Here is a 25,131-nt window from a genome sequence, read left to right on the forward strand (position 1 = left end):
GTCCCATTGCCAACTGACCAGCCTCTATCGGCTGTTCCACGTGAAGACACAACACAAGGAGCTCATGGTTGCCCTGCGATGTTTGTACACAGGTAGGAGAAAAAATCACTGTTGCCAGAAAAATGGGAGCGAGAGAAGCCCAGGGCTTCTCAGACCATCTCTGACTTAGGAAGGGAGAAGGAGTTTGGGAAGAGTAGGGAATGGAGCAGGGATCTGGTGGGCTCCCTTAACTCACTAGCATCTCTTTCCTCCTCTCTGTGTGCTTCTCCACCCCTGCTGCACTGAAAGAAAGGAGCACGGGCCGTGGTCTCCCTGGGTTAGTACCCAGGGGCAAGCAGCATCCCCATGTGCAGTGCACTGGGCAGAGGGGTCTGTCCCCTTGCACCCAATCTCAAAGAGGGCAGGTCGCATGCCTCCACCTTTCCTCCCCTTTCAGCATCAGCAGCTGGACCACATCTGTTCACACAGCTGCAAAGGTTTGCTGCTGTGGCCACAGGTCATTGCCCAGCAGAGCACAGCTGGAGCCCACATCTCTGACCTGGCTTCCCCTGCCAACGGCTTCACCCGTGCCATTGTGTTCCCTGGCATTTGGAGGGCTTACCCTCCTCCTGGGTGGCCAGGGTTGTGCCCACCAGCAGGGTACATGTGTGATGGGGTGCAGCTGGAATAGGGGTTCCCCTCCTCTCGTGCCCTATAGCACTGCTCCCCCCTTGCCCCACCAGCTGGAAAGTCAGTCCCCACTGACTTGCTTCATAAAGGTCCGTGGATGCAAAACTGTATTCACAGGCACATAATTACCAAGCCGGGTATTTTCTCCTCTTAATTAGCAATGCTGTAGCGCTTTAATTGCTCGATTAAAGTTGCCCACGAGGAAGGTTTAAGGTACATTAAATGTGCTGATTGGTTCATCAGCGTGAATCCCACCAACTGGAAAAAATTAACCAGCTTCCAGATTGCTAACCAGACTCTCCAGATCTATTTCCACCAGCCATGTGCCACACACAGGAGGGGTGGGACAGCCCAGCAGCAGAGGGGTCTGTCCATCAGGGGCCAGCAGCCCTTCTCCTATTCCCATCTCTCCTCCAGTTTGGGAGATGGAGAGGAAAGGGTCTAGGCATTGACAGCCTCCCTCTCTTCTCCTTGTCCAGAGGACACAGGCCATTATTTTTTTTTTTTTGGCTTAAGCACAGCTGGATAAAGTCTACCCCAGGGTCAGATCCTCATTCAGCCGCACACATCAGACCCTTGTTTGGTAGCTGTTCTGGCTCAGCCCTGGCAGGCTACAAACACCCATCCTCCTGTGCAAACAGGCTGATAGAGCAGCAATTGCTTAATTGTTGCTCCCTCATCACTGTTTTCCAGGCAAAGGCAAGAGCCAAGCTGAAGCCACCGAGCACAGCAGAAGGAAAGCACCCAGAGCAATCTTGAGGCTAAGATGCCCAGTCCCAAACTTTAGAGAAAAATTCTGAACTGCTCCAGAAACCCATGGATATACCTCAAAGGCACTCTTTTTAATGGCATTTCTGCTGAAGGCTCATCCACCTGCTCTGACAACAGGGAAGTGGGCCTGTTCCTTCTGTTTGACCCTTTTTCATTTGTATGTTAAAGAAAACATCCTTCCTGGGAGATTCTGCACTCCTGGAGGTCTCTGTGACTGGTGGCTGGGTGGGTGGGTGGGTTTGTGTCAGCTCCCAGAGAGCAGCACCATGATCCATAGCCATAGCAGTGCTGCTGATACTCCAAACCAGCTCTGTGCACGCAAAACTCATCATCAGCTAAACAGATTTTAGCCCAGCTTTCCAGTTTTGCTCACTGATAGCTGGTGACAGATGCAGCCCAAGGACTAATCCAGATCCAGCCCAAAAGGCTGACCCTGGTGCAAGGACCATGGGCTCAAAACCTTGGTGGCTCAGGAGCCGGGCAGCCCACCCCAAAGAGGGTCTGGCTGGGGCTGGTAGGAGGTGGGGGGGTGGAAAGCCACTGTCCTCACCTGCGTGAGCCACCCTGTCCACCTCCCCATCCATCCGCGTGTCCCAGCTCTCAGCCTCTTGGCTGTTTGAGGAGGCGGCTTATGGGTTTCTTCCCTTCCCACAGAAGCAGAGCCAGGGTTAAAGTGCTCCCCTTTCTCATTTCTCTAATTGCACTGACCTTATTGAAATGGGTCTCTATTTGTCCTGTGCAGCAGCTGCATATAAATAAGGTGAATTATGCTGATTGTTTTCTTATCTGATAAATTGCTGGGACAGTTCCTTTTCACTTATGCTGTTGCTTATTCTGCTATTTAGGCAGAGCAGTTGCTATTTGCTGTGTGTAAGAGATACTAACGTGTCTTGCTGCGGACTGATGCATTTCAAGGAGGAAAGAGCAGCGCATCCAAGGCTGGCTGTGGATGATGGGGGTGAGAGAAGCAAAGTCCTTCAGAGCCTTGAAAACGGAGGGGAAAAGCAAGTGGGGCAGCAGGGCTGTGCTGCCCTGGAAGAGACATCCTCCCCCCGGGGTTTCATCCTTGGGGTGGTTGTGGCAGAAGATGCCGTGGGACTAGAAGCTGGGAATTTTAGGAGCTGGAAGACCCCAGGACCCCATCAGCAGCTGTGGCAATTCATGCTCAAACCCGGGTTCTGCCCAGGAAGGCACTGCAGCACCTGTGCCCAGCCACAGCTGGAAAAGGGGGTCCTGTGTCTCTGAAGATCAGGCAGATGCCTGAGGCACAGATACGGGGGACAAATGTCTTGGGCAGTGCGGGGCTGTGACACAGCTGATGCCAGGCTAGCTGGCATCCTTAGCATGGTCCTGACCTTAGTGCCTCGATCTGGTCCCCTGATCCCATGAGAACTGCCCCTCACATCTTTATGGCAAACACCAGGACACCACAACAAGATGAAACATGTGGATCCCACTGGGGCAAGTGCAAGGAGTCAGCGATCCCAGCCACCCCCCCCACCCCCACCCCCCCAAAAAAAAGGGGCATCCAAGCTGGTGGCTGAAAGTCAAGGGGACAAAAGGCAGAGAAGTTCCCCACGTTTCTACGCATCCTCCACCATGTCCCACCTCACCCTGTCCTTCCCAGCTCTGTGGCACAACCTTACTTCTCCTCTGAAGAGCTGGGAACAGCTCTGGCCATGATCTGGTTTCCTGAACTGTCTTCCATCACTCTGGCAGGTCCTTAGAAAAATGAACATTAAAGAGGAGGGGGAGAAACCTCCACTGTTCAAACATCTTTAGCTTTGACAAATAAGGCGTCTGGCTGTGAAAGGCAGAAGGAAATTAATTTGGAATCACATTTTAAACACTGCCATAGAAGCAAAGTATCTTTTCTCTAATTTTTTCCCCCAAGCAAAAAATGAATTTCCCTGATATTTATAGAAAGATTATTAGGGCCACAAGGAGTGATTTATATCATCTCATCCCTGTGAAGGAGAATGAAAAATTGCTGGGGCAACAGCCACTGGAATCCTGCTTTTGTCCACCTGACAATTAAAACAGCTAATTTCCAACTCCGACAGATCCACTGGGGTTATAAATCATTCTGGAAAGGCACTTTTCACTGTGAAAAATGAACTCTGCCCCAATCAGGCACAAGAAGCTTAGATCAGAGATTTGCATCTGTTTGCTTTCGTCTGTAAATATATGTACTCCTGCTCCACACCCACCTGCCAAAGGAGACAGGAGGCAGGAGGTGATGCCCCTGCTCACTTGACGTGGGGCTATCGAACTCCCTGTGCTAGGAGCTGGAGAAATGGGATGGGGGAGGCAGGAGGGCAAGATGACTCTGAGGTCCATGAAAGGCCGGTGACATTTCTGTCCTGTGATGACACAAGCCCCCGAGAGCTTCACCAGGAGCATCGCTGGTTGAGCAGCGTGGACCTGAGTGCAGCTGCATGCAGAAGGTCCAGCTTCTGCCTGTGTGTCCCCCAGCTGGGGAGGCAGGCTGGACCGTGCTTCCTCCTATGCCCGGCCTATGGACAGGGGAAATCCCACCAGGAAAGGGCAGGAGGGCAGAGAAGGAGCTTTTCCACAGCTTTGTTCCCAGGAGAGAGACACACGTCCAAGGGAGCACAGGAAAATGAGGCAGGCTGAGCACAACGCCGATGCCAGGGCTTCCCTCAGCCTTCAAGCTTTAGGGTGGTGATGCCCTGGGGCAGAGTCTGCTGCATGGGACTGCAGGAGGGGAATATGGGGAGGGGGTGTTTGGCCCTTTTGAACCAAACCTCCCTGCAGTCATGGGGCTGGGACCCATACTAGTGCCCCCTCCCACGGCAGCACATGGCTGGCCCCATGCACGCTTTGCAGCCACTCTTTAGCGTGGGAGAAGACAACCCTTTCTAAATTATCAGATCCATCCCAGGTTGACTTTCAAATCAATGGGCACAGACAGAAGGAGTTGCGGATAGAAGCATTTATTCTGCCCGTCCTTCCCACTCTGTGTAGCTGGGGACCCGCTGGGGCCAGTGCTGGTCCCAGCAGCACCTGGATCCGTTCCAGTCTGGCGTTGGACGTCCTAACCTTGCGTTAAGTCTCCCTAAGACAAATGCTCCACTTGAGAGAGACAAACTCAAACAAAGGCCCCGCACTCTTATTTGTGCTGCTCCCCTAAACACGTCCCATAAAGAAACCAAGAGCAAACAAATCTGCCTGGAGGGCTCTCACGGGGAGCCCCGAGCGCTGTGCTCTGTACACACACATCCCTGTACCTGGTGCGTGGCTGCTGCTGGTCACCCCGCTTCCTTATCACAGTTTGTACAGTCAGCAGCTTGAAGCCTGCCCAGTGGCACAGAGGACCCCCAGGAAGGCTCTCTGGACCCCCAGATGACAGTGCTCTGCAGCAGCCCCAGGGAGGGGTGATGGATGGACACAATAACCTTGTTTTGTAAAAGCTCGGTGTTTTTTCTTTTTGCTTTCCTGGCTTTCAAAATCCCCTGCCAAAGGGAAGCGAGCGGCGGGGCATGTTGGAGAGGCTGAGCTGTGCTTTGCTGGAGTGCACCAGCAGGGATCTCAGCACCAGCCAGAGCTGCTGGGGGCACTGGTTTGGGACTCAGCATGAGCCAGAGCTGCTGGGGGCACTGGTCTGGGACCTCTGGGCCACGCACTCCACGGTAGGGGAAGATGGAGCCAGGGCAGTACTTGTCCCCGTGCCAGCCCCCATCGCAAAGCCATGCCCTGTGCACCAAGACCTGTCACAACCATGCTCACAGGAGTGCCCAAAGGGCTTGCTGGTGGTACCAGTGGCACATTTTGGAAGCATGAAGCCATCCAGCAAAGGTTTGGGCAGCCCTTGGCCTCCACAGAGGCCAGGCTTCTGTCTTGTGAGCAGGTTTCTGTCCTCAGCCCTTCCCCAAAGAGGCGAGAGCCCCTTGCAGGCACCGCCAGTAAGAAGCAGGGACTCACCCATGCAGGAATCCCGCTGCTCTTCATAGCCAGCACTGCACACGCACTTCCCAATGGGCACCAGCCATTCTCCCTCGGCACTGCAGTACATTTTGGGGGTGTCCCTCTCCTCCGAATGGCCCACGCACTCTCCCCGCACTTCCACCAAGGAGGATGAGTCTGCCCCAGTCACAGCCTCGGAGAAGGATGCTAAATTCCTCACCATCGCCGGGCACTTCTTGTAGTAGACCCGCACGGAAACGATGGCGATGCAAGCGCCTATGTCCTGGAAGGCCAAGTAGAAACCCCTCTTGCTCAGTGGTCCCACGCCCCGCACCTCCGTGTTCAGCTTCAGGCGCCTCACCCCCAGGTCCACGTTGGTGAAGCTCTCATCAGCTGCGATGGTGTCGATCTTCATAAACTGGCTCTCCCGGGTGCTGGTGCCCAGGTCCCGGTCGGACTCCAGGTAGTAGAGGTTGAAAGTCTCTTTGCAGGTGCCCAGCACGCCCGGCATGCTGTTACAGTCCCGCAGTGTGAATTTAATCTCTGCATAGACCCGCCGCGCGCCATCCCGTTGAACCCAGTTGGTCCGTAGCCAGTTGTTCTGGTTGGGGGTCATGACATTACAGACCTGATAGGTGTGGATGGGGCTGAAAAACTCATCCATTTCATTGATTGAATCCCACTGCGGGACAGAGAGAGAACAGGTCATTCCAGATGTCCCCGAAAGCCTGGCAAGGGCAAGACATGCAGGAGTCTGGGCTATCACCCACCCCGTGATCAACTCCCTCTGCTCCAGCAGCTGCATCTGGATGAGAGATTGCTGCTGCTACTGGCCAAAGCAAAATGAGGATGAATAGACTTTACCCAGCACTAATTTGGGCAGTAATTCTCACAGCCCACCCTGATGCAGAGCTGGGTGAAGCCCACCCCTGTCTGTGGATGGGATTGCTTGCACAACTCTGATCTGATGGCAGAAGCTGGGGGCAGTGGGTGTTTGGGAAGGCTCCAAACCCTCCAGACCACACGTGCACATCCCTTCTCTTGGTGCTCAACCCACCATTCACAGCAGCAGCAGGAAGGCACCTGCCTGCTGCTCCCCCACATCTCTTCTGGCTCATTCCATCTCCACAGGCCACTTCCCAGCTGGAGAAGGAGTTTCAGGGTGCCTGCCGCGGGGTGAAGGGGAAGCATGCAGTGAACACGGGACTTCCAGCAAGAAACGGGGATCCACAGGGGCTCAGAGCCCCCTTCTTCCCAGGCAAGGTGGTGTCAGTGTGATTCCTCAGTGTGAGCCCTCAGTGTGAGCTGAGAGGCTGGAGTGGGGGAGGGGGGTGGCTCTAGGACCCCAGGGGCTTAAAGCTTGGCAACTCTGGGGTTAAAATTCAGTGTAGCAGTGGCAGCAGGGTGAGCTTGGGGAGCAGATGCTGCACAAAAGCAGGTTGCAGCAAGCACGATTGCAGTGGAGGGGTCTGAGTGAGTTTAGAGGGGCAGGGACACTTGTGTCATCTAGGAGAGGGGTGCTTAGCGGGTGTAACTGCTGAGAAGTGAGGAGTAGTGAGATTCTGCGTACAAATGAGCTCCATAGCTGAGGGACAGGTTGAGCAGAGCTGTTGAGGGCTACAGGACACTTCTGCGGGCTCTCCTTTGCTTCACATGGCTCCCTCTCCACCCTCACCAACCCCTCACCAGGACCCACAGACCTTCTCTTCTCTGGAGGCTTCCCACCACCTCTTCAGCTCACATTCCTGTCCAAACCAGGCACCCCAATCACATCTCCCATGGACGGGTTGGGACCCCTGAATTATTCTTATGGGAGAAGGAGGAGGAGGAAGAGATGCAGAGGACTTCAAATCTTCTGACTTCTCCCTGGATGTAGCAACAGGCTTTGAAGATGCTTGAGTCCCACCACCATCATGCCCCAGTCTACAGACACAACCCTGCAGAAGCTGGGAAGGTACTGGCACCCCTGCGGCACTTGTTGCTCTGCCTACCAAACCATCACCCCACACAGCCTCAGCGCACCCCCAAAGGCAGCTGACAGGGAGCACCCCCCACCATGGCACCCCATGTGCCCTGCCAGTCTGTGTGCTGTCTGGGGGGGCTGGGGGAGCCAAGAAAAGCTCCAGCAGCAGTGCACAGAGCAGGAAAACAAATCTTTTAAGCAGCATTGCAAGTGCATTAAAATAAACCTCTGGGCTTGCTCTGACAGGACAAAAATGGTGTTTTCTTGTGCGAGTGGTGACCTGTGTTCCATTACGGACACAAAACCAACATCATCCCAGAGAGGAGCCTGATACTCATCTCGGAGGGGGTGAGCCTGAGGACTTCACCCCAGTGACTGTGGGAGCTGGCGAGGATACAGATCTCCTGGGACAGGCACCCCACAGCCTTGCTATAGGGCTGCCAGCACTGCAAGGGCAGGACACAGCTAAGGGAGGGCATCACACCTCCAGAACATTGGCAAGTTCTGGGTTATCAGTGGATAACAAGGGAGATATTGGCAAGAGGTTATCAGTGATACCTGTAAGACAGCCCGCTCCCTTCTCCCCTCTCAGATGGGAAAGTTCTTCCTCATTTAACCTCCCCGACCTGCAGCCCTGCGGAGGAGGTGCTGCTGTACTTCTAGTGCTAGAAGTCATTTCAGTGCCATACATCTTCAAAACTCCCCCAGAATCCTGCTTAGGAGAAAACTCTCCTTCTCACTCCTAAAGACCTTAAAGCGACCTGGAAAAGGCAGCAGGTCCAGGTGCAAACGTCAGTGAAAGCTCAGAGGGGAATACGCTGGTGAAGGGTGTGAAAGTCAAGCCACTGCCAGGAGAGAAAAATAATTCTGGTTCTTCTGAATGCTAGAAATGTCCATGTCTGTCCTAGGATCACTGAAGACCTGCTCTTCTCCCCAGCACTCAGGTGGTCAACGTGGGAAGGGGCCAGGCTACCTGTGTGCTTTGCTGGAGGGCCAAGCGGTGGTACTCCTCTCATGCCTCAGTTTCCCCAACCACAGAGGTGAGCCCACAGAAAGTGCTGACACACAGGATACACTCCTGCCTCTTGTCCCGTGCTGCAGAGGGGGTGGAAGTCATTGTAGAAATTAATCGAGCACAAATTAACACAACATCTGTTTCCTGTCTTTTTCCCTGCTGAGTTCCCTGGGGGGAAGTGAGGCAGAGCCGTGCATGGGAGGAGATGCGAGGTGAGGGCAGAGCTGCGGGATGCATAGTGGGGATGCTCCCTGCAGTGCCAGGTCCCCTCTGCAACATCCCTGGCTCTCTAGGAGTGCCCAGCAAGGGAAATACGAGGTTATTGTGTGCACCAAAATGCCTTGACCTCTAGCTAGTGTCCTCCAGACTTTCGCTTCTCTCCCAAATCTGGCAGAGGTGACTGTGCTCTCAACAGCAGTGTCCCCTTGCCACTGTGGTGCTGCCAGAGCTGGCAGCATCCTCACCGCTGGCAGACAGCAGAGCTAAATACCCATCTCCAAGCACCAGCAGTGGTCAGCATCAACCACAGGGGAAGACTCGGAGGGTTTGCATTTGCATCATCACTCTTTCAAACTTGCTGCTTTTCTGCACAGCAACTGGACTGCCAGCTCTTTCCCAAGGTCGCATGCAGTGCCTTGGGATCCCAGTCTGAGACTGGCCCAAAACACCACGTGTTCCACTGGCCTAACGGGGCAAGCACTCTTCCGTGGATGGAAATGCATGGAGGGCAGGCAGGCCAACTGAAGTGGTGGCTTAGATGCCACAAGTGCATCTTCCCAGAGTCCCACCAGGCAACACAGGTTTCCACAAGCTTTGCCAGGTCCCAGGATCTCCTGGGCATCGGGGCTGGAGCAACCCATTTCAGGAATCCCCATGATTGGAAGGGTCTTTCTTCATTACAGGCATTTAAGGCCAGGGAGAGGAACCCCTGACGCTGGGTACCACCGGTTCCAGAGCGCAGGCACTGTGCATGCACCCAGCCCCCTGGCATCCCTGCTCTTGGCTAACAGTTTGAAGAGGCTTTCATTAAACAAAGCTCAGCCCGGCCCCCATCATTGTGATAAGATCCCCTAGCGAGACAGAAATGAGGACATCATAATTAATGTGGTGAGCGCACGCATTGATGGGGGGGGGGGGGGCACACATGATTGCATCTGTATTCAGGGGTTTGCCTAAGAGTTTAAATTAAAGTCAACACCAGTTATAAAAAAAAATAATGCCAGATTATGAAAGGCGAAAGATGCAAACACCAGATATCTGGGCGGCTGAGCAAGGTCTTAGAAGTCTCCCAGGGCCTGTGTGGTGCAGCAGAGTGGGGAGAAGGAGGAGGAGGAGGAGGAGGAGGAGGAGGAGTGGAGGGGATGCACACAAAAGGAGAGACCACCCTCTGGAACAGAAGCTCAGCCTCCCACCACCCTTGTGGTACCCATGGAGGGAGCCAAGTGACAGGTTACCCCAGTCCTGGGATGGCTTCCAGGAGGGATGCCGGGTCTGCCTGGCATGGCAAAGCTTTTCCTGCTGCCGAGACATCCAGCACTTTCCTTCCTCCCTCCCTCCCAAGCACAAGGCTATGGCACCTCCCTGGGAGCCTCTGGGCCCCTCACACCACTGGCACTGGGAGGGGGGGGGGGGGGGGGGGGGGGGCAGAAAAAAAAAAAGGGAAGGGCTTTATTGCAGCTATAAATCATTAGATGGGAGGTGTTAATGGAGATAATCCCCATGAAATCAGTCGCTGCTGTGGCTAAGGAGGGATTTGTCAGGCAGTTAACTACCCTGAGCTTCACTGCAGGTGATTAACTCCTGGTAGTGACCAGCGTCTGGGGAATTAGCAATAACCCAGCATTTACTGAACAAGCACTGGGAGATGAGCTTTTATCTCAATTACTAGTCTAAATCTTTATTTTCCAATGTTCTATTCCAACTCATCTTCTTTTTTTTTTCTTTTTTTTTTTTTTTTTTTTTTTCCCAAAGAAAATGAATTTCACCACAGCTTGCCCTGTAACTTGCTGGTATTCCTGGATCCAAGCAGAGGCTCCGTATTGGAAAAGAAACCCAAGAAACCGCAAAAGGACATCAAAGTGACGGAGGGCAGGAGACATAGCCTGAGCAGGTGGGAGAGCCCTAATAGCTTTTGGTGGTCTGAGGAGAAAGACACAACCCTGAGGGGAGCTGAAATGGCAAGTAAGCAGCGCAGCCAGACTGGAGACAGGGTTTTTGCAGGGTGGGCTTGGAGCAAAGGGAGACCCTGCTTTGTAACAGGGCTGGCGTGTAAGTCAGGGCTCCTCCAAGCCGTGAACTGACTGTCGGTGGCAGGACCAGGCAGAAAATGTCCCCCAGTGCGTGAGCTTTGCTCTGCACACAGTACGGTCCTGGGGCATTTACTGTAGCATCCTCACAGCAGCATGAACTCCCCACCCCTGATGCACAAACTGCTGAGGGACCATCCCACAGGCAGAAAAGTGTTGTCTGTGCTCTCAGCTGGTTGTTCAAGCAAATCTGGTGTCTTTCTGCCAGTTTTACCTCTGAGCTGCTGCAGAACGAGGGAAGAGAACTCTTGGCTAATCGTGCCCAGGGGCCTCAGGATCCGTCCCTCTCCCAGGAGCGGAGGGGCAGGGATGGGGAGGTGCAAACCACCTCGGAAGGTCTTTCCTGCTGCTCCCACCAGCAGAGTCAACACGGAGCATGCCAGGCATTGGGACAGCTGCCTGGGTGGTAGGTGCCCACCAGCCCCCTGGGCTGACCCCAGCCTGGGCAGCAAGGGGGATGCTGTGGGGCCAGACCACAGAGATGCTGGTGGGGGAGCAGACAGGGTGGTCCTGGGCAGCACAGGGGGCCTTTCTCCAGCACTCAAGGTGCTCCCCTTATAATTAGCTTTTGCAAGGCAGCATTCAAGCTCCTTAGATACCCTGTGTCTGAACAAAATCATTTCCTGTTTGACTTTGTAAATCAAAGTAGACGATACAATAATTATTAATAATATGTTGACTTATCTCATCAGCGTTTTAATTAGGCAGTAGAAAAGCAATTTGCAAAGGGGCCGATCAGGCTCCCTCTGATCCAGAGGGTGACTTGCCAAGCGAGGAGAGGGGAGGGAAGGGCACTGGGGCACTGGGGCATTTTGCTGGGAAAAGCTGGGAAACCAGAGGCACAGAAGGGGAAGGGGCAGCCTCTTTGACGGCACTGATAAGAGTTTAATTTTCAATGCAGAGGGAATTGTTCGGGGGCTGCAGTGAGCTGCAAAGCTCCTGGGAGCCCTTTGAAGTTATAATTGAGAGGAGCCGCAGCCTGCGGGACAGGAATGCTCCCAGTGACCCTTTGCTTCCTGCACGTGTCTCCGGGGTGGAGGTGAGGGGGGGATGCAATTAAACCCCTGAGCGGCAATTACAGCCAATTACCCCTCAGTTAATTGTCTAGCAAGAGGAAATGTCAAAACAGGCCACGCTTGCCTCCCTGATGGCTTGACACTCCCCAGGGCGATGGTGCTGTGCCCATTGCTCCCTGCTCCTGCTCTTGCTGGCCACAGCGAACACAGAGAAGGAAAAAACCTGTCCTGTGAGGCAAGTTCACCTTGCCCACAGGTGTGATGAAAACATCAGGCCTTTGCAAGCGGTAGCCTTCCAGTTTTGCACTGCTGATTCTTTGGATTATTGCCCTGACTGTGAGGGCAGCTCTGGGATCTCCCAGTCCAGAAGAGGACACTGCTCCTAGCTCTGGCATTCCCAGGAGCCCCAGGGAGGTGGGACAGGACCTGCAGGTGCTGGAAAAGCAAGCTGTAGGGCACTAGGGACCGAGCTAGAGGACACCAGTCTCCTTCTTAAGCTCCTTGGGCTGGGGCCTGGGGCTCAGTGGTGTTTGTTGCCATGCAAAGACACAGCCAGAGCCACCCCGCTCCCCGATGTCACCCATGCGGTGGCCCTGGGCTCACACAGGAGAAGCAGGTAAAGCAAAACCAAACATCTCTTCAGCTGGGGAGCTAGGGGCAGCAGCACTGGCCCTTGGCAGGAGGATGCTGCAATGGATCAGTCTGTCTGTGGACAGAACAGAGATGCTGTGGGGAAATCCTGCACCCTCCAGCACCCAGTGCGCGCTCCAGCCATGGCTCAGGCAGGGCAGCCTGGGGGGATAGCACAGGGAGGGGGGGCACTGCCACCTTTTTTTCCAGCAGGAGTGTCTGAATTAAGGAAATGGCAGCAAAAATAGGGACCTCATATAAAATCTAGCTTCACAGTACACCACCTCCTTCCTACACCATCCCAGGGCTGTCAGAGTCACGGCATGCTGGTGGGCTGGGACAGTTCCAGCAACACCAGCAGCACTCCCGAGGTGGTGACCAGCAAACTCAGTCCCTTTCCTAAAGCAGAGATCGTAGCAGGCTGGGAGCCACGTGGAGCCCAGCTACCAAGCCTGTGGAGCAGCCAGCATGCCTCCCACCTGGATCTGACCCCTGCTGCAGGGGCTGCAGCAATCATTACAAATCATTGGCGCTGCAAATGAGTACTGCACAGCAGCTTCGCTGAGACACCACAGCCCCGTATCCCATCTCCTTTCTGCTGCTGGCAGCTGGATCCAAGTGCAAATTTGCTACTCCAAAAACACCTGGAGCTGCAGAACCAGCATGAGGGTAAAGGAATGAGATGCTCTTTCAGGATGATGTGGTGCAGTGGCCCATGGAGGAAGAACCACAGTCCAGACAAGTGTTCAGAGGAGCCATTAAAACCTCCAGCTGGAAAAAGATATGCAAAGTTGTTTGTGCAAGAATGTCGCATCAAAACCCAGGCACCCTCCTTGAAGGTGTTCAAGACTGTTTTCACACAGCTGTGTGATTATCCTCTGGGTAACAAGGCCACGAGCAGAGCAAAAGCACGGGGTAAGTGAGGAGTGGTGACCTGACTTACTTAGGTCTTGTAGGACACAGCAGCATGTCCAGGAGGTGGTTTTGGCGTTAGGCGTCATACAAGTCTCTTTGTTTTTTCTTTTTTTGGCATCTAGCATTGACTATTCTTAATAAACATCACTAATATGTGTGGGCAAACCCATGTAATGATGGGCTTTTAACAAGGACCTGTTAATGACGTTGCTACAGGATCTGGAGGGTTTGCCACCACTGGCAATTTTGTAGTCAATTTATTTTTTTCCCCTAAAAGATGGGCTTTTCTGAGATGAGTGAATTAACAGGTCTGAAGGCCCGTATCTTTGCAGATCACATCACATCAGTTCTGTGGTCCCCTCCAACCTTGTACCTCTCAATCCATTACATTTCCACAGTTGTCATCATTGCAACAGTTAACTGCTAAAATTAGACCCGAATTAATGTTCTAATATATTTACATATATGATAATGCCTGCTATAAATCCGATCATTGTTATTGTTAGGAATTCACGGTTCTGATCACGCCTGCTCAAACAGCGCGGCGACTGAAAGTCTCAAGCAACAGATCAATGAAAATGATTAGAGGCCTGGGAAGATTTCTGTAGGAGGCAGAATTGAAAAGATTAGGACCGTTTAGTTCCGAGAGGGGATGAAAAAGAGTGGACATGAAAAATCAACCCAGCAGCAGAAGCCAGGTAGGCACCCCAGTTTTGCACGTTCTGTGCATGCAGCAAGCCCCACTGTGCCCTGCAGTTGGCCCTGTGTGTATTTATGGGATTGTTTCTGTTCACTAAAGGAATGAGCAAAATCCTTCCAGCCAGGTCCCCCCTGCCATCCGAAACTCACAATTTCCAGAAAGCTGCTGTGGTAGGAAAACCTAGACATGGAAATGCAAGTGAAGGGAGGATGTAGCCAGTAGAGATGGCAGGCTCACATGGGGGTCACCTCCCCTACACCCCTCCTGGTCACATTGCATCCCCACTCCCCGTAAGGAACCAGCCAGAAGGGATACTTCCCTGCCCCTCTTGCCCAGTTCCCACAGCCAGCTCCTCTGATTACAGGTGGTTGAGAGCTTCCCCGTTATTTTGAGCTGTTCCTCCTGATGCTTCCCTGGTGCAGCAAGGAATGAGATGCTTCTCTGTGAGTGCTCGTGGGGGCCACCCAGCTCCTGAGCTCCCTCAAAGCTCGGGACCTGGTGACAACTTGGTCCCTCCCAGGGGACATGGAGAGTTAAACGGCATTTCCAAATGCCACTTTCCCACTGCTAGCCTTTCAGATTAGTATTTTCCCAACAGACGTGGGCTTCTTGCCCCATCAGCACTGACCAAGGCACCAGCCTGGGGCTGAGATGTCCATCCACCCTCCCCGCAGGTATCCATGGTGACCCGTCCCACTGGGGTCCCCCATGTGTCAACTTCATACTTACCCCGTGTGAGGGATACGTCATCCAGCCCCAGTCCCCAGGGATCGTTGATGTGTCTAGCAAGTTCACTGTAAAACACAGGAGCAAAATGCTGCATTAGAAAGCTTTCTCCCCATCCCCAAGGGGTGAGGAACTGAGCTCCCACAAATGACCCTTCCTTGTACCCTGCTCGCTTGATTGTCCCATGCACCCATCGATCCATAGGGCTACTGCCAGGGACCTGCCTGGCTGCAGCTGAGGCAGATACGGAGCAAGGGGATGGCAACAAATGATGCTCCCCCGAGCTGTTGGTTTGGGGTAGAGTTGGGGTGGGGCTGTATCAGTTCTGGCCATAGGGCTTAGAGCAATGCATCCTCTTGGAGGAGAGGGGGCTGCCAACAGCAGGTCAGAGGGGATGCAGAGCAGGTCAGAGGGATGCAAAGCAAGGGAGAGCTGGGGAAACAAACTCCAAACATCAGGTTGTCTGGCAGTCCCACCCTGTGCCCACACCAATGCAATGGGAGCATCATTTCTTGCCTGGACACTTCTGCTCCAGAGGCTTTGCAGAGCCCTTTAGGCTCATTTCCCTCCCAGCACCACCAGTTTGAAGTCCGCACTCCAGCAGCCACTGTAATTATGCACCATGGTGCCCAGCTCCAGCACAAAGTGACCCCCCACGGTCCTGGCTGACACCCCACTGGACAGGCCAGACCACAGGGGACCAGCTGCGTGGGGAGACCCATCAAAGCCAGCCCTTCAGAAGCCCTGCCACCACTGGGAGCCCAGCTTAACGAGGAGACACGGGCAAATCTGCGAGGAGAGGGGAGCAGCTTCCGTGGGGGGAGAGATGAGGACACCTTTGAATGTACTCAGGAGCTTCCCACAGAAACCTGTGCAGTGTCAGCAGTGGAATGGGGGCAGCGGGATGCCACAGCATTGCTGCGTGCAAAGGGTGATCTGCCCCTGGGTGTCACCTACTGCCATCAGCCCCACGCTGGACGCTGCAGCACCAGGCAGAGGAGAGCCTTGCCACCACCCTTATAACCCCCCGACTTGCTCAGCACCTGGGGAAGGAGCCCAAGCCCCAGCTCCAGGGTACAGAGCCGGGGGGTGGAGGCCTGGGAGAGGGTGCTGGCAGGGTGCCCTCACCTCGTCGTGCCACCAACACCAGGGTGCCCATGCCTCGTCACCCCTCATCAGCACCAGGCTCCCTCAGGGACCTCCAGTGCCTCCAGCTTTGCCCAGTGCTCTTTGCCCTGCAGCCACCCAGTAAGGTTGATCCTGCTCCGGATGCCTCATCCGTGCTGGCTGCCCATCCTCACCCTCAAGCAGCATCAAACTGGACCTCGAGGCAACTGGGCACCGCATCCCTGCTGCAGCACCAGGTCACGGCTGGTCCCTGGGCTCTGGGGGGATGGTGGTCTCGGTGCAAGGCACCCGCTTGTCGCGGTGGGGATGGGGCACGTTGGGACAGCAGCCCCAGCCCTGGTAGAGGCTGGGCTCAGTGTGACGCTGGTCCCAGCAGCCGGGGGAACGGGTGCCACTTTCATTTACTATTACCAAGCAGGGAAGGAGAAGGGGGGGGAGAGAAGAGCAGAGACGTGAGCTGGCTGTGAAACACCCGGACGTCATGCTCCTGACAGAGCAGATTAGGAGCTTTTGAGGCATTTATTAATGTTAGCAGAACAATTTGAAAGAATTTCCAGGGTTTCTTGTGTGACTCCATTGGCCCAACAGCAGGCCGAGCCCCTCCACTCCCCGCATGGCGCTGCTCCCACTGCTAAAGAGGCCCCTTGCCCTCAGCACGGAGTAATTACCTCGGAGATCTCAAATCCATTTTTATTTGTTATTCTTAATCTGAAGATTTTCTGCCTATTTTCCCTGGGTAATTCGCCCAGCAGGAACCCGGGCTCGGGAGTTTCCCTGCTCACAGTGCAGGAGCACAGTCGCAGTGACCCTCAGCAGGCAGGCTGCGGGGAGGGAACCGCTTTCGCAGACCCTCTGTCCCCCCCGCCGTGGTCTGTGCACCCTCTTTCCCACGCTGAGATGCTCAGCGATGGATGTGGCTGCCTCTCGCTGCTCTCCAAGCAGCATGAGGAGCCTGCAACAGACTGGGGTCCAGCCACAGCATCACGCCGTGGGGAATGATGCTGAGATCGGAGCAGGCATGGTGGGACGTGCCCCAGGCTTCTCTGCACAGCGGCGTGTGGGATCTGGAGCCAGCTTGCGACGCCCCATCCCACCACGTGGACCATATGGTTGTCACCCAGTCTGGTACAGATGATGGAGCCGTCTCCTTGCGGGTGCTTTGGTGCACAAACAAGCTTGCATTCCCTGCAACACGCCCGTGGAGCAGATCGCTTGAACCTCTTTGAAGGAAAAGAGCTAAGTTATTTCTTTGATTCCTTAACAAGCGTTTCAGCCAAGTGCATTGGAGTCCTATGCATTAAGCCCACTGCAGCAGGCATTGCACAAACACAGAGGCATTGCATGTCCAAGAGCTCCTGCATTAACTCATGGTATAGCGCACATCTGTGGCTATGAGCATCCACCCAGCAGCACCATGACAGGCTGTGCTGGGATGTGGGGAGACCCACGCTCTCCCAAAACCCAAACTGTCCATTTCAGCGGGAGGCTACAGATGAACACCAAAGGGAACCCGCCGCATCGCATGCAACAACTGCCCCATCCAGCCCCTCGCAGGTGATCTTCCAGCTGCATCTCTGGAGGCGATGCTCAGAAACAGCCCGCCCTTGATGCCAGAGGGTGAGTGAGGCCGCCACAAAGGACCCCTTTCAGCTGAAACGTTTCTCAGAAAATGTGCCGGTTTGGGAGACCTCTCTCCTACAGCTGGGCAATTCTGTTTGATGTTATGGACTGTCTGCACGTATCAGTCTCAAACAGCGAGCTCCATTTTGTTTTCCTGAGCACCATTTTGTATTTTCCCTATTCTGTGCCTTGGCCTTGACTCGGCGTATTGAGCCAAAACACCAGGAGGTGTCAGGGGAAATTCTTGCACTGGTGGAAAAGCTGTCAAGCCTGATTGCCCGTTCAAATGGAAGCACCTAGGAGCAAGCAGGTCGCTTCCCCAGCACCAACCGGGGTCTTGAGACAGAGTCTCACGCAAGGCAGACCTACTTGCTCCTTTCTAAAGTTGCATCGTCTAACGTCGCGCGAGTAGTGCACATTGCAATCTCATAGGTGCAAATTACGCAGGAGTCAAAGACCAGGTATACATGTATGTATATGATGTATAATTTATTTATACCTGCCACTTTATTTTTGTATGCACATCTGTATCTGTAGCCCTATCCATACTCATACCTGTACCCAGATCTACCAAATTCTAAATGCCATTTGGGATGAGTGAGGAAGCCGAGGCAGGGACTCACATCCAGAGGCTGTGTGTTTTGCCGGGTCCATATATCTCTTGCCTTATACCTATACCTATAGGGAGCAAGTGCTCAGAAACCTTTCCCAGCACTTGCGTGTGTGGCGGCGGCTCCCGCAGGGCTGTATTACAACCCTAACAGGCGCAGGCGCTGGGGGGTCCCACATCTAAGCATGCCGGGCTCAGGAAGGGTCCCACGGCAGCCACAGCTGCCCAGCCCAGGGGAGCCTGGGGACCCTCTGCCCACCCAGGGGTGCGTGGTGGGGTAGCAGGACAAGCCTGGGGGTGACACAATGGGGGATGCACTGAGCCCCAGCCTCTAGAAGAGCAGTGGGGGACCAAAGAGGGCCCTGAGCACCCTCGCTAATTGTTAACCCACTGCAGTCCTCACTCTAATTACTCTGCCGTCTCCCTCCCAGGCAGGGGCTTTGTAGCGCAGGCATGGGGAGGAAGGGTCAGTGGGAGCAGCCCTGTTCCCTTGGGCTTCAGTTCCTCTCCATCACAACTTCAAAGGCCTCCCAAGATTCACAGCAAGGCTCCCCCCCATGCAACAACGCCTTTTGCATCGATAATTAAACTCTTATCAGCACGGTTAGGCGCTCCTGCTCCCCGCTACCCAAAGACTGGCAGGCTCAGCCCCCGCAGCCACCCGCGGGTCTGCACACCCCACACTGGCCCCACAGCCCCAGCCCCACTCGGTGGGGGAACTACACGGGGAGGGCTCTCTGCAGCGGGAAGAGAAAGTCGGGGTATGGGAAAGGGGCAGGGAAAGGCTCCCTGAGAGGAGGGGAACAAGGGCCAGCAGCATTCATTTCCCATAAGCTCAGACAGGACTTTGAAGGGGCAGGTGGGGCCAGGGTGGGTCAGCTATTTGTGTCCCACCGTTTAATCCAGGGGCACGCTGAATAGCCAGCTGCGACCTTTCCGAATCGGGAGGCAAAGCCGACCAACAAAGCTGTGTCTTACCGGCCTCGGAGCATGGCAGGGGGACAGGCCGGCATGCTTTACTTCCAGCTTCCCCCTCCCTGGGACAATATTTATCTTTAAAGAAAGGAAAAGAGTCATGTAGTCACCAACACACGCGGCCAGCCCTTGGGGCTTCGCAGTCAGAGCAGCAAGTCCAGCGGGTAGGTCAGCTCTGCCCACGGGGGAGCTGTGCGCAGGGGCTGAGCCCCACCGAGCCTGGTGGGCATGGTGGTGGTGGGGTGGGCACGGTGGTGGCAGGGTGGGCACAGTGGCAAGGAGGTGGGCACGGTGGTAGGGAGGTGGGCATGGTGGTGGCAGGGTGGGCACGGTGGCAAGGTGGGCATGGTGGTAGGGAGGTGGGCACGGTGGCAGGGGGGTGGGCATGGTGGTAGGGAGGTGGGCACAGTGGTGGCGGTGTGGGCACAGTGGCAGTGGGGTGGGCACGGTGGTGGTGGGGTGGGCATGGTGGCAGGGAGGTGGTACGGTGGTGGCAGGGTGGGCATGGTGGTGATGGGGTGGGCATGGTGGCAGGCAGGTGGTACGGTGGTGGCAGGGTGGGCACGGTGGCAGCGGGGTGGGCAGGGTGGCAGGGTGGGCATGGTGGCAGCAGGGTGGGCAGGACGGCAGGGTGCTGCACACCATCATTCTGCCGCAGCCGCAGCGGGACCCGTGCAGGCTTTGTCGAGCAGCTGCTTGTCCACGGGGCTGCAGGGACTAAGGGCACAGCAGGGGTGACACTCGCATCAGCACCCGCTGGCCTCGGCTGCCCAGAGAGGAAACTGAGGAAAGCACTGGGGGTAGGATGTAAAAGATGGCACCATATCCAGCAGGAACGTGGGATTTCCACAGTTCTGGAAATACCAGAATCAGGCTGGGAAAAAAAAATAATAATTTAAAAAATGAACCGTTTTCAAACAATTGCCATGAAAAGCAGTGCTGCTTTTTGGATGTGCCCTAATTCCCATTTCAGGATTTCTTCTCAGACCTCTGGATTGTCGCTGTGAACTTTCTGTATTTAATTTTATATCGTTTTGTAATGCATCAGGAGCGGCAATGCCCATAAGGACTGCCCAGAGGGTCACCCCTTTTCAGGGTACCACGAGCAGAAGATACTTTGATGTAGGAAGAAAGCTTGTTTGTTCAATCAGTGCTAACAAAAAGCCGCAGTTCAGGTTTTAAAAATAAAATGATCAACCTGATCCTTCCAGACCCTGCATGATATCATGTAAGATAATGTGCAGTGCAAGAGCATAACCTGTGGTAAGACCGAGGTGTCGTGAAATAATGTAAAAAATGAAACAAAACAAAACAAAACACCCTGAATAAAGTATTTCCAAGGCTAAAACCCTTGAAATTACAGGGCAGCATTTTTTTTTCCTAGGAAAAAAAAAAACCAAACAAAAACAAAAAACCCACACATCAAGAGCCAAACAACCAAAAAAAAAGTGTTTTCTCTCGGAAATATAGGTGAGAAAATAGAGATGTAAAATGCTCGTGCTTCCTGCTCGGTTTGAGACTCCTGATGCTCGTGTGTGGTGGGACAGCCAGGGCAAAGTGAATCTGCAGGTTTAGGTGACCCAAATTAAAGCACACACGGTACCCACCCGGGCAGGGTGTTCTGGTACCGGGGTGCATCCCTGCACCGTGCAAACGATAAGTAAAACGATAAATAAAAGAAGATAAGTAACCGGCTGGAAATGTTAAAAATCCACGGGATGTCCCAGGGCTTGAGGACAGGTTGTATGGGTCCAGCCCTGAGGGGGGAGCACATTTCCACTGCCCCTCGTCCAGGGGCTCGTGCCAGTGGGGAAAGAGTTATTTTGGGCCCCGAGGGGTGGTTGGGCTTGTTGTAATTCAGGGCAGAAGCCAGAGGAGGAGGTGGGAAGGCTCTGGGGACGGGAGGATGAGAAAGGTCAGGGAGGCGAGATATTCCATGGAAATACCCGGTGTGAGCAGGAGAAGGAGCAGGACCGCGGCGAGGCTGGGGAGGGGACAGGCACCAGGGCGCACCGAGGGGAGCTGAAGGGTCCCTGCAGCCCTGGAGAAAGGCTTTGCAGACCTGGTGGCCCCAGGTCTGGCCATCTGGGGGTCACACAAGTCCTTTCCATCACAACGTCCCCAGCCTAAGGGATGGGAAGGCGACATGGACCCATCCATCAGCAGAGAGGAGCCCGTGCCTCACACACCAACCTCTCGGCATCTCATTTGGCTAAAGCCCTGCGAGAACTAATCTGTTCAGGCCACACGTCACCGAAGGACAACTTCTTGCAGCCCTGACCGGTGTCCCCAAACCCAGAAGCCTGAAGAACACCTAACGGACCTGCACTCGGACCTACACGTCCCATTTTCCACCAAGCTGCAGTCCCAGCTTCAGGGACAGGCTGAATATTTCATGCTACCAGTAACACACGACCATGACAGTCTTTAAAAATTATAGAGGAGATTTTGCTAACACGGAACACGCCTTTTCTGCTTGTGATAAGAAAAACCTGCGGAACACAGATCAGAGAAATGGGAGCCCTCGCCAGAGGGGTTTGTGCCGGGGTCCTCACACCAGTCCTGACTCCTCTTCTCACGGGTGTTGGGTTATAGCAAAAGTGGACACAACGTGAATAGACACAAATGCTTTTTCAGCTTTAGCTGCCCAGGTTTCTGACTTCTGCTGCATTTTTGGGGAGTCAAAGCTTACACCAGGGAAGTCCCTAACTCCATCTCAGGTCCTTATCCCAGAGCATGCAACTTCCCACCTAAACCCACCTGCCTGCTCGGTTATCTCCTGCCAGTTTGGGATTTTTGCAGATTTCCTACCCAAACTCCTGACTCCCCGCTGTCGCTCCCAGCTGGTCCCCGTGCGACCCACAGCAACTCTGGTGGGTTTGGTGCTGGAGAGCTGTGCCCGTGGCAGAGTCTGCGAGTCCGTCGGCCGGACGAGCCCTGCAGTGCCCCAAAAAAAGACACCCTGCCGTTCCCACTGACCCCTGCAGCCCAGTAGTCCTGGCAAAAAAATTGAGCTTTATCCTCTCTGGAAGATTCACTAGGGAAATGTGGATCTTTGCAAATGTGCTCGCTTATCTGGATTATCGGAAGGGGCTTTGGAATGCAGTTTTTCAGGCTGTTGGATGCCTTTTCCCTAATTTCTCCGAGGATGGCTTTTCCTCTCACACCAGTTGGCCACCCTAAACCATGCTTAGCAGTTTGTACCCCAGTGACATTTTTAAAGCAAGTTAATTTCTTATAAAGGCTTTTGCCTTACTTTGCCCTCTTAAAAATAGCTTTCTGAAACAGAACATCTTTCCAGACAAAAATACCAATACTAAAAACATTTGAGGGGACAGGCTGAATATCTCATGCCACCAGTAATGAAATATCGCAAGAGTCCTTTAAAATTGGATGGGAGGTACCTAGCACAAAAGGAAGGATGCAGTGACTGGTGTGTGCCCTTGATACTGGGATGGAGCTGGTCTCTCCAGCTGCAGCCAGCGCTGCTGCCGCTCACTTACATGGTAAAAGCATTTTAAATACGAGAAAACGGAGATAGAGCAGAAGATACCGCAGGCACCACCATAATACCAGGGATGGAAGAAAAAAAACCATGAGTGAGGGGAACCTGCAGAGCCCAATCTGCTTGTGCCCATGAGGGGTGCGAGGCACCCGGTTGCACTCAGCGTACTTTCACGGCAGAAAAATATGGTGTCTTTAATCTAGCAAGAAAAGCCTAACAAGAACAAATGGCTGGAAGGTGAAACCAGGCAAATTTGTATTACGGAAAAAGAGGGGTCCAATTTTTCAAGGCTGAGGCTGATGAGCATTGGAAAAAATTATTAAGGGCAGGGATGGATCTGCCTTCACCAATGTCTTTAGATAAATGTTGAATACCTTTCTGGACGGTATCCCTGGGCCAAACTCAGCTCATTAAGCTTTATTGGTGTGGCTGGACCTGACCCATGAAGGAGTTACATCCTTTATGTGGTTATTTATGACCCCAAGTAGCACACATCTACATGGGCGAGACATGTTTGGGGTTTTTTTGTTTTGTTTCTTTTTGAAGGAAATAACGACTGCATGATCCCGCCGCTCACTTTTCAACTACCAGGGCCGAAGGGGTTAATTGTTTCTCTGTGACAGAGGAATAATTTTGAGTGTTGGTCATGCAAACACGGCTGGGGTTAGGAGAATGAACTATCAAAAACTGTCAGGGTATGAATAGAGTTATCATATGAATGGATTTGCCCCTGGAGATAAAGGCAGCACTGAAGGCTGCCAGCGAGGCGAGCAGGGACGTACAAAACACAGGACCCGACCGAAACAAAGAGCGGAGGTGTCAGGATGGCTTGATGAAACCGGCGCATCCCGGAGCCTTGCCCATCGGGACCCACGTGCACCCACCCCAGCGGGAAGCGTGGGACGAGCCGCTCTCCGTCCCTCCCTGGGCTGAGCATCTTTGGGAGCTGGAGTTCATTTATTTTTCGTTTGGTGTTTGTTTTGGTTTTTGTTTGTTTGTTTGTTTGTTTTCTTCTTCTAGGTAAAATATATTTCTGATCATTTCTCAACAATCAAAAAAGGGAATTCCTTCATCCCTGTAGTTATTCATCGGGTTTTCAGCTGTACTCAAATTTAGACTCATCAGATCTATTTCCACTGTCACCAAAATGGGTGCCCATTTATTTCCACTGTAAATAAACCCCTCGTGATTTCAGGAAACAAGAATTCAAGGAGAATGAAAAAAAATCTTGCAGAGTTGGTGGGTTTTGTGCACTGTTGTATTATTTTTCTACAAATTCAGGGGGTTGATTTTCCAGAAGTTTTATAAGCTATTAATACAAGAAGGATAGAAATGAAGGTGAGACCAGAAAACATAACCCCATGAGCCCATCTAAAATCATGCAAGGATTCGCTTTATATCAGCATTTTGGGAGCAATCAAAAAATTACACACCCCCAAAATTATTTTCTTGTAATTTTTTTTTTCAAACATAGCCCAAATCCACTCCCTCTTTTAAACTAATGCTTCCCCATCCCCCCATAACCAAAAGTCTGTGTACCTAAACCCTCTTGTTTCCTATTCTTACAGAGGACCACGGCATCCTCACAGCCTTTTTACAACTGAAAAAGCTGTTTCCTCTCCCTTTCAGAGCTTTGCTTCTCCCACAGCCCCGACTTCGGCATTGTTGCGGAAGGGCTAGAAAAGTAGCACTGAAAAAAATGTGCGGATGAGTTTTTACCTCTTTTTCTGTTTGAGCAGAAGGGCAATTAATGAGATTACAATCAAGAGATTAGCGGGGGAGATTGCCACAGACCCTTCCCTGGCCCCGTTTCGGCAGCGCAGCAAGCTGCTGGGTTTTCCCAAGGACCCCGGTGCTCTCCCGCACCCCAGCCCTGTCGCAGGGAGGAAAAAAAAATGTCTCCATCACCAACCCTGTGATACGGGGAAAAGGTGAGCGTCCTTGTGTCAGCGGCTCTGCATCCTCCCCAGTACGGTCCCTCTACATCACCCTATCCCTGTCACCTGCTGTTTGCCTCAGCTGTCCCTATGTGCCCTGAAATGCTGGGGGAGACATCTCCAGGTCCCCGTTCTCTCTGGCACCATGTTCCCCACCAAGGTACCACCCAAGTTCATGGGTCTGTGCCGTGATGGGGAGGAAGGTCCTCCACCTCACAGACGGAGGGCAGAGCTGAGCCAGAGGCATCACCTGGGAGGGCGCAGATCCCAGTAGTAGCATTTGAAGTGTCATTTTCTGGCAGAAAATACATTTTTGTCACCCCCTGCCCAAGCCCCAAATGCGGTAATTTCTGCTCATCTGATTTGCTTTCAATCAAACAAGGATATTTCATATTTTATTATTTAACTTCAGTCCACGGCGTCACATAAGATACCCGCTTTAATGTAATTCTTGCCTATGCAACTCAGTGTGTAATAGTGTAAATATTTTAGTCTATCTATGTTACTGAAAATAACTTTCCTACCTCCCTGCTCTAAAGCAATTTAAGACAAAATTTCATCAGTGCTCCAAACAAAAATCTTCCACATCCTGCAAATTTTTACTCATTTAGGAAAAAATCTGAGCTTTGGCTTTCAATGTGTTTTGCAATGGCTGCCACACTGAAATGGGATTTCCCATGAAACGGCGATTCCTTTTTCCTCCCATTTCCAGAGCACC

The 25,131-nt window shown here is 53.3% G+C and overlaps 1 protein-coding gene across 1 annotated transcript in view; it reads right to left on the reverse strand.

Annotated features, from left to right (window-relative positions):
- The window catches only part of EPHA8 (EPH receptor A8), a 51,528-nt gene that overhangs the window by 23,800 nt on the left and 2,597 nt on the right, over positions 1-25,131 (reverse strand). Inside the window, exons 2-3 of the mRNA XM_014278828.3 lie at positions 14,642-14,706; positions 5,386-6,049 (exon numbers count right to left, since the gene is read on the reverse strand). Coding sequence (XP_014134303.2) covers positions 5,386-6,049; positions 14,642-14,706 — 729 coding nt within the window. The remainder of the gene's footprint in view (positions 1-5,385; positions 6,050-14,641; positions 14,707-25,131) is intronic.

This window comes from Falco cherrug, chromosome 3, assembly GCF_023634085.1.
Source record: "Falco cherrug isolate bFalChe1 chromosome 3, bFalChe1.pri, whole genome shotgun sequence".
NCBI classification, from domain to species: domain Eukaryota; kingdom Metazoa; phylum Chordata; class Aves; order Falconiformes; family Falconidae; genus Falco; species Falco cherrug.